This window comes from Sylvia atricapilla, chromosome 2 (genome assembly GCF_009819655.1).
Source record: "Sylvia atricapilla isolate bSylAtr1 chromosome 2, bSylAtr1.pri, whole genome shotgun sequence".
Lineage (NCBI taxonomy): Eukaryota > Metazoa > Chordata > Aves > Passeriformes > Sylviidae > Sylvia > Sylvia atricapilla.
The window spans coordinates 53553739-53572151 of NC_089141.1; the positions used below are offsets into that span (position 1 = coordinate 53553739).

At 42.6% G+C, this 18413-nt stretch overlaps 1 protein-coding gene across 3 annotated transcripts in view; it reads left to right on the forward strand.

The window, feature by feature from the left end:
- The window catches only part of LCP1 (lymphocyte cytosolic protein 1), a 48526-nt gene extending 31873 nt beyond the window's left edge, over positions 1-16653 (forward strand). For all 3 annotated transcript variants that reach the window (XM_066313293.1, XM_066313295.1, XM_066313294.1), the window contains exons 5-16: positions 88-220; positions 814-895; positions 2930-3095; positions 6127-6269; positions 8311-8406; positions 8891-9086; positions 9253-9331; positions 9532-9646; positions 10474-10607; positions 11546-11669; positions 13706-13830; positions 15235-16653. In XM_066313293.1, the coding sequence (XP_066169390.1) occupies positions 88-220; positions 814-895; positions 2930-3095; positions 6127-6269; positions 8311-8406; positions 8891-9086; positions 9253-9331; positions 9532-9646; positions 10474-10607; positions 11546-11669; positions 13706-13830; positions 15235-15367 (1526 nt within the window). In that variant the 3' untranslated portion in view covers positions 15368-16653. The remainder of the gene's footprint in view (positions 1-87; positions 221-813; positions 896-2929; positions 3096-6126; positions 6270-8310; positions 8407-8890; positions 9087-9252; positions 9332-9531; positions 9647-10473; positions 10608-11545; positions 11670-13705; positions 13831-15234) is intronic.
- Positions 16654-18413: the final 1760 nt, after the last annotated feature.

The window sequence follows — 18413 nt, forward strand, 5'->3', positions numbered from 1 at the left end:
GGCTCCCCCAGGAGTTCTGCCTTGCTAAGGAAAATGATGGTAGAGGTACTGCACAGCAAACTGATGCATTCGACATTGTGTCCACAGAGGAAGAAAAATATGCCTTTGTCAACTGGATTAACAAAGCCCTTGAGAAGGACCCTGACTGCAAGCATGTGGTGCCAATGAATCCAGAAACAGACGACCTCTTCCAGGCAGTCGGTGATGGCATAGTGCTTTGGTAAATAATACCTTTCTTTCTCACAGACGGGAACCATGAGTCTGCAAATACTCACATTTCTGTTTAAACAGAACCTGCTGAATTTACATTAAGCTCAGGAGCATTTGCAGACTCATGGATTTGATAATACTAGAGTTTTGGTGCTTCTTTTACCTTCAAAAATATAAAGCATATTTCATGCTTAATGAGAATTTTTCCTTGCCTCTAGACATTTACAATTAGATGAACTCAGTGAAATTTGAGGAGCTGCTTGGTTTCATTTTTGCCCAAGGACTTTTGGTGTTTCACACAAAGCAGCACAAAATAGTGAGTGCTTCCACAGACATTTTCTGCGCAATAAACTTCTCACACATTTTCACCTTGTGGCATTCTTGGCTTCACACCTATAGTATACAGTCTGTACGTAGCCCAAAATAATTGCTTAAGTGTTGAGTGTGTGCCTCTGTGTATGTATGTAGAAGCAGAGGGTGATTATCTATTTTTGTTAGGTAGTTTTCCAGCTCTTAGACTTGTCCTGCGATGTAGAGACAAAAAGTATTTTGTGGACATATAGTTTAGTGTAATTCTTGTTATTTTATTTCTTTTATTTCCAGTAAGATGATCAACTTTTCAGTGCCAGATACCATTGATGAGAGAACAATCAACAAAAAGAAACTCACGCCCTTCACAATACAGGTACTAAAAACCAACAAAATTCTTTGCTTTTCCTCTCAGAATGCTTTTGTGTAATCACTTAGGCAAAAGGCTGGTTCTGCCCAACACGGTCAGGCAAAGTTGTTTGTGGCATAGTGAGATCTCAGGTCCATGTCATAAAAAACACAAAGACTTACATTTACATTTCTTTCCAAACATAGGAGCAACTGACTGACCAAACACAATGAATAATAATAACCAGACCAGAGCTTTAGATACTTCTGTGGTAGATACTAAATGAATGCAAGAGCACAGAGATAACACAGTCACCAATTGCAGCTGGAGTAGCTCTCAGAAAGCTGCATCCCTCTTTTAAGGCATGACAACGGACTTGAACTCACAACTGCTGTTGTTGCAGTCTGATGTCCTCACCAAAATATTAACTGTTCCTGGAAGTACCAGTGCAACATGTCTGAAATTGGGCCATTGGTGTTGCATGCCTTTTACAAGCCAGTATTTCACCTTGAATACTGAATCCCTCCTTTCTTTCTGTCACATGCACGTGTATATGATTTTTAAAATGGGCAGAAAGAGTGTTAATTTTCACTATTAAAGTTTATTGTGTTTCTCACACAGCAGTATGTAGAGAGATATTTTGATATGAACATCTATGTACCTGGTACAGAGTATAAATAGATATGTGGAATAGATGTGAACCTAACCCAATTTAGCCCTCAGCTACTCTGATGGAACATTAGCCAGACTCAAGTAAGCTCAGAAGCCATAAAATTGGATTTTTATGCTGTATACCTCATTTTTCAGTTCTAATCGTTTTGGTCAGCAGCATAACTTAATGATGCAGCTCAGATCAATCCCTGTCACACATAGACATGATTTGATCAATACAGCTTCTACTTTAACTTAACCCTTTTAGAGCTGTCTGCTGGAAAAAAGGTAGTTAAGTTGAAATGCTCCAGTTTTTCTAGCTTATGAGAGTGTACACTATGTGAATTTCTTTGCATTTCGTGTCTAAACAGATCTCCTTCAGCAGTGCTGAAATTCATGTAAAAAATTGCAAATCTGTGTGATAAATTATATTTTCCAGGCTTCTTTGCCGGCTTTACTTGCCCTCTGTTTACAAAGCCACCTTTTTGCATAGACCTGAGGATCAGATTTTCTTATTCCCTTTATTTTAAATGGACAGGAGATGGTAAAGGAACATAATGTTCCTGAAATATCACTTTTATTTCTGCCTGTCATTGTGGATTACTGAATCCCTCAGTTTCCTCTGCACACTCCCAGACCAGGAGTCCATACTCCAAAGTTCAAAAAGGAAGATGTCCAGATATTAGCAGTTCTGACCTTGGCTGAACTGCAAGGCTAAAAACTCATCAGGTTTATTCATACTGATTCCTGGGACGGCGTGCTCTTTGCAAACACTGCCAGCTAGCAACTTACTTGTATCTTAGGTCTCAGGGGTTTTGCAGAGTCCTTAGGGAGAGGTGAGCCTGGGATATCTACCTGCTGATGGGGCTGTAGCTCCTTTCTTCCTCCAGGTGTACAGGGCTGAGCAGAGGAGAGCTTGCCCTATGCTGAAGCTACGGCTGTACTGGAGCATGAGCTCAAGCAGTGGCTCTAGGGAGCGCCTGGCCTTGGTAACCAGGATTGAGCCACGACATCACTGTTTGTGTAGACATATGCTCTGAGCTCCAGTGCCTTGTGGAATGATATTTGCCACTTCTGCCAAGAAGAGGTCCTTTCTGTCTTTGTGTTGAGCCCCAGAATCTGCCTGTAATCCACAGGAGAGCCTGCCTTCCCCTGCCCCCTGTGACCAGACATGTGTCCTGGGCTGCATCAAAAGAACTGTGCCCAGCAGGTCCAGGGAGGTGGTTCTATCCTTGTATTCCACTCTAGTGCACCCACCCAGAGCACTGCCTCAGGAAAGACATGGATCTGTGTACTTAAATGCATTCACAGTGAAGATGCCTGCAGATTTCATTCATTTTGTCTGTGCTCCCTTCCTGTAGCCTCAACTCTCAAGTTCTGCCTCATTCAAAAGTTCTCATCTTTTCCTAGGAAAATCTGAACCTGGCCCTGAACTCTGCTTCAGCCATTGGGTGCCATGTTGTTAACATTGGAGCCGAAGACTTAAAAGAAGGGAAACCTTACCTGGTTCTGGGACTTTTATGGCAAGTCATCAAAATTGGACTCTTTGCTGACATAGAGATCAGCAGGAATGAAGGTAAGTATGGCTCTTCCTTTCAGAGCTCCACTGTTATCTCTGCAGAATCTTTAGAATAAAGCTCTTTAAAAGAAAAGGAAATATTGATTTTAATTTTTTCTTCAAGTGTTTGTAGTCTGTTTTCTTAACTGATCTAATTTTCCTTGCTTTTCACAAGTTTCAGTGCTTAAAAGTCCAAGACTTTCTGCAGAGTTGTGTGTTCAGAGTCTTTTCATGCTCACTGGAGCAGGAATGGTGGTCTACATCCAAGTATATTGGTGTTTTGGCACTAAATCCAGGATAAGGAAATCTGTATTCAGGAAGCTTGGCTCCTTCTTGCTCTTGAATACCAAACATCTTCCTTTGTGAAATCATAATTATAGAATCATAGAATAATTTAGGCTGGAAGGAACCTGTGGAGGTGCACCTTGGAGATCTGATTCGACCATCTAGCTACCTGCTTTCAGCAGTATAACATCTTAAGTATAACATCTTAAGGTCAGATGAAGTTGCTCAGGGTCTTTTCTATTGTTTTCTGGGCAGTCTGTCCCAGATCCCAACCATTCTTACTCTGATATTTTTCCTAGTTGGAATCTAGTTGGAATTTCTCTTCTGGCACCTTGTGTCCACAACTTCTCATCCTTTTCCTGTGCATACTGGAAAAATGCAGAAAATGCCCCTCTATATTGGTTGAAGACAGTACTTGCTCTCCTCTCAAACCTCTTTCCAGGCTAAACAATCCCAGTTTTCTCATCCTCTTCCCTTATATCACAAACTTCCATCCAGACATTTTTATGTCCTTCCACTAAACTTGCTTCTGTTTGTCAATGTCTCTTTTGTACTGGGGAGCGAGGAACTGGACACAGCATTCCAGGTGTGTCTTACCAATGCCAAAATTCTCCATGAAGTAGCTTCATCATGAAGACTGTGGGTGTACCTGCAGTCCACACAGCACCTCAACTTGCTGCTTTGTTCCCTATGCCTCTGGATAGTCTCTCACCCAACAGTGACATTGTTTTCCTCCAGTTTCTGTGCAGGTCTTACCTTCAATGGCTCACCCCTTTCACCTTTCTGTCCCTTTCATTGCCAGAGCCACCAGTACCCATTTCTTTGTAGGCAGCCTTGCTCTGCTTATTTGCTATTTTTTTTTCCTTTCTGGTATTTTCTCCTTCACTTCTCATCTAAGACTTCATCTAAGACTAGGCAAGCCAAGAAAATTCTGGTTTCTTTTCAGGTTCTCTCTTTCCCTCATAGCCCTTCTCTGCAGCAGTTTCAGGTAAAACTCCCCTTTCTTGAACATGGGACCCTATGTTTCCAATGAGCTTTCATGAGCACGTGATATCAAGGCAGTAATACATCCAACGGCTATGGGAATTACCTGGGATGCACTTAATACCATGTTGGATTTTCCCCATGTCATATCAAATGGCGGCTCAGAGTACCTTGGAAGACATCTAATACACTCAAGTTCTCTTCCTTCATTCATATGAGCTTTTAGCTAATAGCAGTTATTCATATTAATTCCCCAGTGAATGCCTTTGAACATGGCACTATTAAATTGCATTCCATTTTTATTACTGTCATCTAGCTCATTCTGTCTGATTTCCTGATCGCCCTCTGTATTGACTATGCCACCTAGTCACTATCATCTCCACATTTTTAGCATGTTGCAAGTATTTATGCCAAGATTATTGATGCAAAAAAAAGGAGAAAACATTAATCCAAAAATCAATCCACAATCAAGTCCACAAGAATCCTTCTTCCAGCCTTCTCTCAGTATCCACTCTGTTCTCTTAATAAAATCCTATCTACTTTCAAATGCTTCTATTATCCTGCTCTGGTCCAGTTTAGCCCACCCTATAGCAAATTATCAGTGTAACTCCAGTTATGGTATGTCTCCACTGTTTCCTTTATGTAGCAAATCCATAATTCTTTCAAAGACTGACAAAAGATGCAGGAAGAAAAACAGAGCAATGTAACACACTTCCCTTTTTTGCCACATTAATAAATAGTTTCCATGTTAGTTCTTCTTTTCAAAACTAGTTCTAAAGCCTTTCATGGTCCAGAGATCAGCTGAACTCACTGCATTTTCAAGAGTCAGTCCTCCCATCCTACCTGTTCCTCCTCTTATGAAGATAATATCAATTTTTCTATAAAAATAGGGTGTCTCCTTAATTGACAGATGAGTTGGCCCTACTGGCCCACAGGCCCATAAGTTCATGTGCAAATATTCCAGAATGCCTGTGAGAATCCAGTTTCAGTGTGAAGGTCACTGAGATTTCTTTTGACTAAGCTGTAAAAAGCCTGTGTTCATATTTTCTTTCCAAGCTTGCCTCTGTGGTCAGCATCACTGTGTCCAACTCTGCCCTTCTCAGCACAGGAAAAGCTTGGACCTGTTGGAGTGGGTCCAGAGGAAGGCCACAGAAAGGCTCAGAGTGCTGGGGCACTCCTATGAAGATGGGCTGAGAGGGCTGAGCTTGCTCAGCCTGGAGAGGAAAAGGTTCCAGGGAGACCTTTTTGCAGCCTTCAAGTACCTGAAGGGGCTTATGAGAAAGTTGACGATAAACTCTTCAGCAAAAGGGGCAATGGCTTTAAACAAAAGAGGGTAGATTCAGACTGGATACAAGGAAGGAATTTTTTGCAGTGAAGGTGGTGAAACACTGGCAGAGGTTGCCCAGAGAGGTGGTAGGTGCCCTATTCCTGGAAACATTCAAAGTCATGTCTCATGGGGCTCTGAGCAAACTGATTTTGTTGAAGTTGTCTCTGCTCATTGCAGGGAGGGTTGATCAGATCTTTATGGGCAGTTCTTAGACCACACTGAAATTGTCTTCCACCTGATTATGATCCACAAATTACAACTTTGTACTCATTTTATTGATGAGACCCCTTTTCTGTTTAATCCTTTGTCATGCTAACCCAGCTTGAATTTTGGCAACATTTTGGCAACTCACATTTAGAAACTAGGGTAGGAACATGTAAAAGAGAGAAAACAGTTATACATGTTCCTGAACAAATATCCACATCATTATTTTAAATTTTTTTTCTTGCTTAGCCTTGATTGCTCTTCTGAGAGAAGGAGAGAGCTTGGAGGATCTGATGAAATTGTCTCCAGAGGACTTGCTGCTGAGATGGGCAAACTATCACCTGGAAAATGCAGGATGCAACAAAGTCAACAACTTCAGCTCAGACATCAAGGTATGAGAAATATTGACCAACAAAAAAAGAAACAACAGCTCTACACCCAAATTTCTGCCCTCCACACAGGGATTGTGCACTGAAACACTCCAGGCAGCTGAAACTGTTCTGTCAAGCACATGCAGCTGGATATGTAAAATGCTTTCATTGGGGTTTACCTTTGCACTCAGTAGTATTACTCCTCTTCCTCTTGACCTCCCATTCATCACTGCCAACTCCTGTACACCAGATGCCTGGGAAAGGAGGGGCTGCTGGCCCTGGACAGGGCATACAGACACTGTATTTTCAGTTCCTTGCTTCTATTGCTCTCCTCCTTTCCAAATCTCCCTGAATAACTCTTGACCTGACTTTTGCTTGAAAAAGCCTGATCCTTACTCAAACATGTAGAGAAAGATGACTGGGTATTTCCAATTCCCCCACTTGAGGCTTCATTCACCTGGGCTTTTCTGTCCCAACATTTGCTAAAGCCCTGAATGCAGTTATCTGTGAGTTTTAATTCACTGGGACTATTGAAAATACTTCAGCTAGACTGGGAGACACTTGCAAGGGTGGGTATGGAGTCTGGGCAGCATTTTTTTCATATACTCAGGACCTCTTGGGCTTGTGGGTGCAGATTTCAGCACAGCTTTCCCTGTAGGACCTTCGTTGTTCCCAGACACATATATCTGAACCTCAGTGGTGCCCACTGATGAATTTCAGACGCCAAAACCCAGTGTGAGGCCCAGACAGCATCCCAGAGTGTAGAGGGTGTATAAAGGAGGATATCTGAGCTGGCTTACAGGAAAGCCAGAGGCTAGCCAGCACACCAACCTCACCAGCCACAACCTGATTTGACTGCTACCAGAATAGCGTGGGAAAAATCTGGGTCCAGAGGTACCTGGCTGGAGGCTTCACTAGGGACTGAAGGATAAGCACAAACATTTAACTGAAATACAGAAAAAAAACCCCCCACAAACCACCAGGGAAGGCAACAGGAGATGTAGAGAGTCATATTTGGTAATACATGTTTTATTTTAACAGATTTTTGATTGAGTAGTTGGAGGTGATTGGAGAATATCCATGAAAAGGGAAAGGAATAGAGTCTTTCCCATTTTTCTGTGTGCTGACTAAAAAGACTATGGTGCAACTGATTAAATCCTATCTACAACTGAAAGCTAAATCACAATTCCGACATTTACAGTTGGAAAAAAAGGCACACATTTACAAGATTTCAGTGTTTACAGACATTCTCTAACTAAGTCTGTCTCCCCACCTCTCTTCTGTTGTAAATAATCGCTTCCTAGATATGGTGCGTGGAAATGAAGATGTAAAATATTTAAAATAATTCAGGTAGTCTGCTTTATATTTTGAAGAGCATCACTTGGGTTAGTTAGTCAAGTCCCTAGACATTAACATGTAGCTTTATTTTCAGTTCTTTGAGCTGTATTTGAAGTGAGTTAATATTTTCCACATATGGAAGCAGAGTTGTATTTCACAAAAGATTAAAGACGCAACATGTTAAAACCTTGTCTTGTTCCTGTCCTTTTGCCTGAAAAATGCTGATACTGTTGTCAATGTTAACTTTTGTCCTTGAAAATTATGCTTTCTCTTCCACAACTATTACAGCCTTGCTTTGAAATCCACTTTAAACATCTGCTTTCTCCTTCTGCATTTTTTTTATTAAATGCTCAGCAGCCTGACTTCTACAGCATTATAAAGGTATGCATTTTCTTACCTCTAATTTTATGTTCAGATTAACTACATTCTGATATCTTTTTGTTGTTGCTGTCCTTTCTTTAAGTTCAACACACAGCATTTTTGTCTCGTGTGTTGAGCATTCTGCAGCACATATATAATGGCACAGGGAAGAAATAGATCTGGCAAACACAGCATAAAGTAGGAATTGCTAAGTGCTTCCAGCTTAATTAATTTAATTATGTAGCCCAATGATCGATGTAATAAAAATGAAGCATGCAGGCACATTGTTCAGGGGACCACTGGCATGTAAAGGCTGAGCTTTAGATGTAATTTTTCTTCCCTTTAATTTCTCTGTCTGTCACAGGATTCAAGAGCTTATTACCATTTGCTGAACCAAGTCGCCCCCAAGGGAGATGAAGAAGGCATTCCAGCTATTACTATTGACATGTCAGGATTAAGGGTAAGATGAGATAACTTTGGAGTAAATGCCGGTATTTTCTGCCCATTACTTGCATTGCTGGCCAACACGAGGCTGCGCTGGGATGTCAGAACCAGCAAATGCTTCCTTGCACTGCAACACGATCTCGTATTTCAGAAATCAAAGCTTCCAAAGAATTAAATTATGTGTTTGGATTTCTGTTAGATAACAACTCTGAAACTTCAGCAACCATTTAATCACGCTGATAAACTACTAGCATGCAACAAATGTATTTAAATACATTTATCTGTGAATTTCATCAGACTATCACATTTTGTATGGAATATGGCTGTAAAAGCAATGTGGTGAGGTGGTTGAATCGTAGGCAAAGCCCATTTGGAAACACAGACTTGCCGTTGGTAAAAGTGGGAATGGGAATACCTATAAATCTGTCGAGCAGCGGCTTTAGCAGCTAGATCCCCCGGGGAGCCCCAGGTGCGTGGGGTGACGATGTCCCGTTGTGCAGGAGAAGGATGACGTGCAGCGCGCCGAGTGCATGCTGCAGCAGGCTGAGCGCCTCGGCTGCCGACAGTTCGTCACCGCCACCGACGTCGTCCGCGGGAACCCCAAGCTCAATCTGGCCTTCATCGCCAACCTCTTCAATAAATACCCTGCCCTGCATAAGCCAGAGAACCAGGACATCGACTGGGGCTCCATTGAAGGTCAGGAAAGTGCAAATGTCACGCAGTGCACTGTGGTGCTTCCCATGTGTCTCCTTCTGTTCACCATTCAGTGCACTGTAAATTCAGTTAGGGTTTCTTCCCAAAACACTTACACCAGAACTTGTGGTGTTCTGCAGGCCTTTGATTGATGCGTCTGTTGTTTTAGGTGAGACAAGGGAAGAAAGGACATTTAGGAACTGGATGAACTCCCTTGGCGTTAATCCACGTGTAAATCACTTGTATAGGTAAGATGAGGTATTATACTTCCTTCAGATGATAGATATAGCCAGCAAGTTGTTTGTAAGAACATTAAAACTTTGGGGCCCTATAAGAATATATACTGCTTTGTGTTTCCCAGGAAACTAAGTTTACCTCTGCTAATAGTTGAGTTATGTTTCTTTCCTCTGTTCTTTGGACAATGATATATCCTTTTTGTTGTTTTCAGTGACCTGTCAGATGCCTTGGTTATCTTCCAACTCTATGAAAAGATCAAAGTGCCAGTAGACTGGAACAGGGTGAACAAACCGCCATATCCTAAACTGGGTGGCAACATGAAGAAGGTACAAGAGGCTAGAATAGCTCCAGTAGTGATGCCTTATACACTGTGAATGCCTATATGATTTCAAACAGCAATGTGGGTACTCATGTTGCTCTCCAGTCCCAAGGACAACACCTTAGTTTTTGCTTAATCACTGGATAATTTTTCATTCTGAAAAAGAAATATACATTACACTCACTCGCTCTTTTGACAGGTGAAAAATATTTGTTAATTAAAAAGACCTGGCAGCTTTTGTGTCAGTATTTAGAAACTGTATTCGCAGATTCCTTTTGCTACTGCTTTAGGCACTGATTGTAATGCATCTGGACTGTGAGACGGGTGTATGGCACCAGCTTAATTGCAGCTGCCTGGATCACTGCCCTCCACATCAGATGAAGACAATGATGATAAGCATTCTTGATCAGATGCATCAAGAACCTTTCACACAGCTGCTGCTGAATACAAAGCCTTCTCCCAACTATCTAGATTAGTAATTGTGTCCAGTTAGACCAGAGCCATCAACTGATCTAAAATATTGGCTGGGACACTAATCCTTTGTCTCAGTGCAGTGCCATGATGCTGGAGGTACCCATGAGCCATACACTTTTATTTTCCAGGCTGGTCTGCTTTTCAGATAATAAAGTATTTTCTTCTATGTTAAATATTTAGAACAATATTTTTGGGATGGATCTGCCTGCTGGTAGTCAATCAGCTGTTTTATCACAGAGCCCCAAAATTCCTGTTTGCCCAGGGAGATCTGGACTGAGTGATCCAAAGAATTTAAAGTAACAGCGTGTTCTTTTTTTTTTTTTTTTTTTGAACCACACCAATTAACCCTGCCACTGACAGCTTGAAAACTGCAACTATGCAGTGGAACTGGGAAAGAATCAAGCCAAATTCTCCCTTGTTGGCATTGCTGGGCAAGATCTGAATGAAGGAAACCGTACGCTGACGCTGGCCTTGGTCTGGCAGTTGATGAGAAGGTAGGTCAGCCAGCCACGAGCTGGGAAGGCTCTACAGGCTACAGCCTTCTCACTCCTCTGTTTGCACTTCAGTGCCAAGGTAGGGAGACCTTCTGTTCACTCCTAGTTAAGCACATGATCAGAGCACATCTTGTGGGCAAGGCCATTCCAGTGTCAGCTCATGCAGAAGATTATCACTGTCACTCTCTGCATAGCAAGAAAAAATGTTTATTGCACAGAAGAGAGAGAAAGAAGTTAAAAGGGTTATGTCCCCAGGGAATGGGGACAATGTCCCAGAAACAAGGAATTGATGCAGAGGTTTTGTAAGCTGCACCCTGAAGTGGGCACAACTCAGTACCTCTCCCCATTTTAATGTAATTTTCTGTGTGTGTTTATGTTTCTGTGTTAAGAGCACCGTAAGTGAGAGTAAAGAGCCCCAGTAGTTAGGAACTGAATGCAAATTAAATTCAGACTACAGAGAAAAGTATAGGTTTATCAGTAAGGTAGTTAAAATAGTGATGAGGTGATTAGTTACAGTCAGTTTGGGATATCTTTCCAAGGTGTATGCTGACGTGTAAGCAAAATGCTCCAGGCTCGTTTTTATGCGGAAGGTCAGTCTTAGGTGACCAGAAGGATTCCCTTCTATCTCTAAAATTCACAATTATTTTTCAAGCCCTATAAAAATGAGTAATTTACAATGTGATACATTAAAAGGGACCTTCCAGGAATTTTAAGTAACCAAAACTTTTAACATTCCCAAAGCAGTGATTAAGGAATTGGGGATGAATTAAATTCCTAAGATTAATTATTGTATTATAATGTAAATCATAGGCACTGTGAGTGTGTGCGGGGCAAAGGAATATCAGTTTATTGGGGTGACCTCAGACAAGCTGTGCACATGCAGGACAGTTCTGAGGTTACAGCAGACTTTGAGCAAATATCCTGGCTTCCCTTTTAAGGTACACCCTGAATATCCTTGAGGACATTGGTGGTGGAGAGAAGGTCAATGATGAAATCATTGTCAGCTGGGTCAATGAAACACTGACTGCGGCTGGGAAGGATTCAACCATCTCCAGTTTCAAGGTACAGGTTTTTTTCAGAAGTCTTTGCTCAGCAGTCTCTTATTCAGTGTGCTTGTGTGTCAGATATATAGATGTGTGTGTGGTATACACACATGCCCTACATTATGATATAACTCACTACAAAACTTGATTTTTTTTCATTCCCTTTTAAAAGCTTGTTCAAATGCACAGATTTTATTCAAGAGACTTTATTGTGAAAAAGTAATAGAAATATGATATGAACACTACAGGAAACACCTTGGATTCCAGTTTGGCATAGGAAATCAGAGGATGGAGACAGGAATGATGACTAGAACTAAGAAAGAACTGCTGTGCTGTTGGTTATGAACCAACAGCAATTACAAATGGCACTATTAAAATGAACAACAGCAATACATTTGTAACCTGTTGGTACTATCCAGGGGCACCTTGCCCTATTTTGCATGGTACCATACAAACACAGAGATGGACCAGTCCTAGAGTACTTCCAATTCTGCTAATGTAGCCATGACACTTCCCAAGCTAGGGAACACTCAGTGGATATAAATCAGCAGTTTGCACCAGAAAAGAACAGATCCATCAAACTTCCTGTAATGAGCTCAGGAATCACACAGCTGGTCCCCCTCACACGGAGGTAGATGTCTATCAGTGTCATCTTCCCTCAGGGAGCAAATGCATTAGCCCTGCACCCCATCTTTTGCTCTAATGGCATTGTAGTCTATGACAAAGTGACCTGTTTCATGGATGTGGGAAAAGCTGTGGATGTTGTCTACCTGGATTTTAGTGAAGCCTTTGACACTGTTTACCACAGCATTCTCCTGGAGAAACTGACTGCTCATGGCTTGGACAGGTGCACTGTTTCCTGGGTAAAAACTGGATGTCCAGGCCCAGAGAGTGGCGGTGAACAGAATTACATCCAGCTGGCAGCCTGTCACCAGTGGTGTCCCTAGGACCCAGTTTTGGGGCTATTTAACATCGTTACTGATGTTCTGGACAAGCAGATCAAGTGCATCCCATCGGTTTGCAGAGGACACCAAGGTGGGTGGGAATGTTGATCTGCTGAAAGGCAGGAAGGCTCTGCAGAGGGATCTGGACAGGCTGGATTGATGGACTAAGGCCAGTTGTGTGAGGTTCAATGAGGCCAAGTGCTAGGTCCTGTACTTGTGCCATAACAACCCCTGCAGTTCTATAGGCTTGGAAAAGAGTGGCTGGAAAGCTGCCCAGAAAGAAAGGACCTGGGGATGCTGGTGAACAGCAGCTGAACATGAGCCAACTGTGCCCAAGTAGCCAAGAGTGCCAGTGGCATCCTGGCCTGGATCAGCAATGGTGTAGCCAGCAGGACCAGGGCAGGGATTGTGCCCCTGTGCTCAGCTACACCTTGAATCAATCTTGTGTTCAGTACTGGGCCCTTCACTACAAGAAAGACACTGAGCTGCTGGAGCATGTCTAAAAGCCAAGAAAGCTGGGAAAGGCTCTGGAGTGTAAATCCTATGAGAAGCAGCTGAGGGAGCTGGTGTTGTTTAGCCTCAAGGAAAGGAGGCTCAGGGGAGAGCTCATCACTCTCTATAACTGCCTGAAAGGAGGGTCGTAGCCAAGTGGGGATCATTCTCATCTCCCAGCTAACAAGTGACAGGATAGGAGGAAATAGTCTTGAATTTGGAAATTGCCAGGGAAGATTTAGATTGGATATTAGGGGAGGTTTCTTTCCTCAAAGGGTTGTCAAGCCCTGGAACAGGCCTCTAGTGAAGTGAGTCACCATTACTGGAGGATTTAAAAAAATGTGTAGATGTGGTGCTTAGGGACATGATTTAGTGAGGGACTGGGAAGTGCTAGATTAAGGGTGGACTTGATCATAAAAATCTTTTTTAACCCAAATGATTCTAAATCCTTGAAAGAATTCTTAGTCTGCCTTAGATAAAAAATTATTCTAAGCAGCCCTTTGTGAAGATCTAAATGGTATTTGGCAGAACTGTCCATTGCTCTTTGAGTCTAGACTCTGGCTTTGTGAGAGTTCTGTCATCCTGTTCTTGCATTTAATTTTATTTTTCATCTATGCAGGACAGCAAAATCAGCACCAGCATGCCAGTCCTGGATCTCATTGATGCCATTCAACCCGGGTCAATCAAGTATGACCTCTTGAAAACAGAGGACCTGAATGATGAGGAGAAACTAAATAATGCTAAGTATGTTTCTACCAAGTGGCACTTAGCATGAGTTACCTGGTCAGGCTTGCCCAACTCTGTCTTTAAGAGCTGCTCTGCTGTCATTCTCATCTGGCACAACCTCATGTGAGAAATACCACCTGAGTTAGAAGCACGAAGGCTAGGAGTTAGGCAGTAAAAAGACTATCAATGGAAATGGAGTGTGTAATGTTGTAGTTCCTGCTTTATAAATCCCTTGAAAGGATTGAAATAATTTGGTTTCACAAGCTCCTATTTTCTCATATTAAATTTAAAATTCTTTCAGAGATCAGGGAACAATGCCAACAATAGTGAGCCATGGAAAACAGGGATTAGAGGTCACGATAGCTCTTTAGTCACCTACAGGTAGAACACGAGCATATTTAAGAGAGAAAGGGGAGGACAGGATTCATGCCTGAAAAACTGGTTCTGTAGATGTGGATATTGATTTTTTTTTTCCTGAATGCAAACGATTTCCTAGCAGAGAGTCAATTCTGGGGGCATCTCCCTCTCCTTTCAGAGTTACACAGATCAACTCCTGATCAGCAGTTCAGCTTCTCCTTTTCTTATGCAGTAACTACAAAGAAAAAGAGGACTGTAAAGCAATCAGAGCTGCCATTATTTGTGTAAAGACTTTTCCCACTGTTCTTTTTCCCCTTCCATTAACTACCATCTGTTCTCTTCCTTTTCTTGCAATCCTATGTGTGCTTTTCTCTGTACTTTATTTCTTCATTCATCTGCTGTTCTTTTCCTCATTTCCCACCCCCATTCCCCCACACTCTCAATGTTTCTCTGCATTTTCAGAAAAAATTCTCAAATGTATATGCTCTGAACTGTGAAGAACCTGGGATCTTCTAGGGGTTTTTTAATGAAAAAATAGAGAAAAGAGACAAACCCCCTAGAGAACAGCCTGTGGCTCTGAGCAGAGAAATGGGAATGTCAACTTGGAAATTTTGGATATGGCTGAAACAAGACCCCAAATGTTGATTTCCAACAACACTGATCTCCACTGACATTAACCTTCTGCTTCCATCCTTGCAAGTTTGTTTGTGTACAAAGTCTGAGCCTCAGAGCTTGAGGGGGAACAAGACCAGAATGTCTGATAGTGAGGATAATCTTTCAGGGGATGGAAGATTAAACATTCTATACCAGGATATGACCTCCAGTTTCCCATCCTGAAGTGCTGCAACTATCAGGAAATACACTCTGCCTTTTATAAGAAATGTAGTTCTTTATGAACCTGCCGCATACATTCCTACAGAAAATTTTAAGTTTAGTGAACCCATGAAACCCATTCTGGCATTGATCATGTAAAACACTTAACGGGGGGGAAATAATGCTACTGCACTAATTTCTGTTTTAATTTTCCTTTTTTTTTTTTTTTTCCCTCCCACCCCTGCAATGCAGGTATGCCATCTCTATGGCAAGAAAAATTGGAGCAAGAGTCTATGCCCTCCCAGAAGATCTGGTTGAAGTAAAACCCAAAATGGTCATGACAGTGTTTGCTTGCCTTATGGGAAAAGGCATGAAGAAAGTTTAAAGCACAAAAGACTTTATTCTTCCTTTAGATTCCTTCAAACTGGATGTTCTTTTCTGTACAAGTTGCTCACGATTTTTAGGCATGAACATTATACACAGTTCCACGTCATCTTGAGTCCATGTATTGATGTGTAGACAGGAAATATTGTGTTTGAAACAATAATATGTGCTGATTTCTCTGCCTAATTTTTCCACTTTGCTAGCTTTCATCATTTCATATTCCTAAACAAGTTTTTGACACTGAGGTCTAAGCATATCCTTTCATTAATGGATACCAGGGTTCTCTGGTCATCCAGTGAGAGGTCATCCAGTGACAGACAGCTTTTAGGACTGTGAAATGTTATACTCTGCTTCTGCTTGAAAATATTGTCATACTTTTCGTAGCCTTTCTGCCATACTTACCTTCATTTTGCATCTGGGATAACAAAACAGGTTTCCCCAAGCCAATGCAAGTAGTAGTGACTGTATTTTTGGAACAGTAGGATCCTCTGAGGAAAATCTCGTGGAAAGAAAGAAGTGTTTGGTGCTGATATGCAAACTGAGCAGTACCTTTCCCTGCAAGTTATGTCTCTGCCATCCATGGCATTACTCAGAGATTACCTTACTGCTTACTGAAAAAACCACACTGCAGCCTGGTTCTCCAAGAACACCCAAACTCTGGAACCTTTCCAACAAACATTCTCCAAGAGATAATTCATTTTTATGTCATAATACACTTTAAAAAGATTGAAAAGCATGATAGAAACCATGTTAAAAGAAACTAAGGGAATGTACTCAGTAGCAATACGATGAGAAGTGAACAAAAGGATGCAGAATGACATATTTATGTAGACAATAAAAATTCAACTCTGTTAACTTCACAGACTTGCACTCAAGGAGCTGCGGCTCTGATTCAGGAGAGCATTTAAACTGTGCTAGCATAAGAAACACATACTCAAATGCTCTCCTGAATCCAGGCAGGGATCCTCAACGGAGCTAAATCAGCTTTGCTTTGCAGATAACAAGGCACTGTAAATTTCAATCAGTTGAGGACCTGGCCCTGTCTATGGATAGTCAGTGGGATATATTTGCACTGGATCTCTTCTTGGCATGAGATGTTTACTGGCTTTTACATGAATTTTACTGAGGTGAAATGCGGAAGGAGTGAATTTTGCCTTAATGCAATCCTATTGACACAGAGTACCCTCTCTCCTCCTCCCGTTCCTCCAGCCCTTCAGAACTGCCTTAACAAGGAAATGTTCAATGACATGAGAAGTTTTTCGAAATAAAATGTTCTATAAAGCCAAATGTATAGTCTTTGCTTTTAGTGGTGGATATGCTAGTTGGTGTGTGTCGCAGAGCTGAAATGGGGAGAGAGGTAAAAATAATCTGTGGGCTCGTTGAGAATGTTTCTTCTGTATTGTTAATGAAACACAGAATGCAAAGAATTCAAAGATTTATTACCTAGGCCATTTCTGAAAATGCCACTCTGAGACACTGCCCAAGATGGGACATTGTTCTGGCTGGACTTCCAGTATGATTTCCCCATTTAGTGCACTGCTCAACATCCTCTTCATTTGCCCAGATACCCATAAATTTTGCTTCTTTAAGCATTCTGCAGTGCAACATGCTGGGTTTTTTCTGCCATTCCTGGTCCTTATCATCTGACTGCCTGGTTCCTCCAGAGAATTTAATACAGGATGGGAAAAGTACAACATCCTAAAGCCCATTCTGTCTGGTCCCAGTATTTCCCAGTGCTGGCAGAGGAGGAGAACGTCCAAAGTGTTATACATTGGAGATGTCACTCCAGCTTATTGCCCATGAAGGGGGAGTTATGAGACCATGACCCCTACACCACTCCTCCTCTCTTCAGGGGTAGGGCGTGCTGTTCCCAGAGAAGAAGGCTGGCACAGAAAAGGCAGCCCCTCTCCCCTTGTGATTGACTTGGGAGTCCTTCTGAGGTAAACCAGAGAGAGGAAACTGTGACTGCAGAGCTTCTCTCAGGTGGGGTGACCACGTATTGCGTGAGTCATGTGCATGTGTGTGCATTTGCAAAATGAAGGGGCCGTTTATTGTTGGACAAATGGTGTAGATCAGAAAGGACTGGGTAATCCTGCCTGAAGACAGCGCTGCTTCAGGTTCCTTGTTTCAAGGGGATGGTCTCACTCCAGGCTCAGGGGCATGAAGGATGAAATAGATGACAGATTGGAAATGGCAGCAGAAGCAGGGTAAGAAGGATGGCTTTTCCCTTGACCCCAAATGAATGCAGGCATCTGCCATCCCCAGAGAGTAGAAGGGATTTTCAGGCATTTTCCATTCGCCAGCTCTTAGCAACTCCGCTTTTTGCACGGGGGTAGGATTCTTAGAGGAGTCTGCTGAGATCGGCATAGAGGAGAGGCTTCCATACATCATTGCATTTCCACTAGGCAAGGTGTAGGACTTCGGGGGCCCTGGAGACTGAAAACTGCCTCTGCCTCCGGCTCTGGAGAGGGGCCAGGTGATGTACGGTGTTATTTGAATCACGTTTTGTGAAAGGGGCTGCTTTTCCTCCTCCTCAGCATCCCAGCGCCGGAGCCGGGCGCTCTGCCCGCAGGCTGCTTTTGGGAAGGCGGTGGCTGAGCCCAGCCCGCGGCTCTGCAGCAGGGACAGGTCACCACGAGATGGCACTCACTGCTCCCGCAGCCCCGACAGCGGCGGGCAGGAGCGCCAGCAGCGCGATCCTCCGAGGAGCGGAGGAAAAATTGGATACTGAGCTCTGGGCACGGAGCCAGCACTCGTCAGTGAGCCAAAGGGAGTAAGTGCTGGTGACACGGATACTACAGTAAAACCCGGCCAGATCTTCAGCCCTAGCTCCGGAACCTGACTTGAAAAACAATCTGTCACGGCCCCGAAGGTGTGGGAATAGCTTCATTCTGGCACAGGAGTACAAATATTTTCACTTTTCAGTCCATTTCTGTTTAATCGAGTAGTCTTACTTATTTGATGGACTTGAAGTTTTGCTTTCATGAACTGGTAATAGCAGCCTGTAATAAAGGTCTCTCTCAGCAGACACTGAAGGGGTTAAGCCT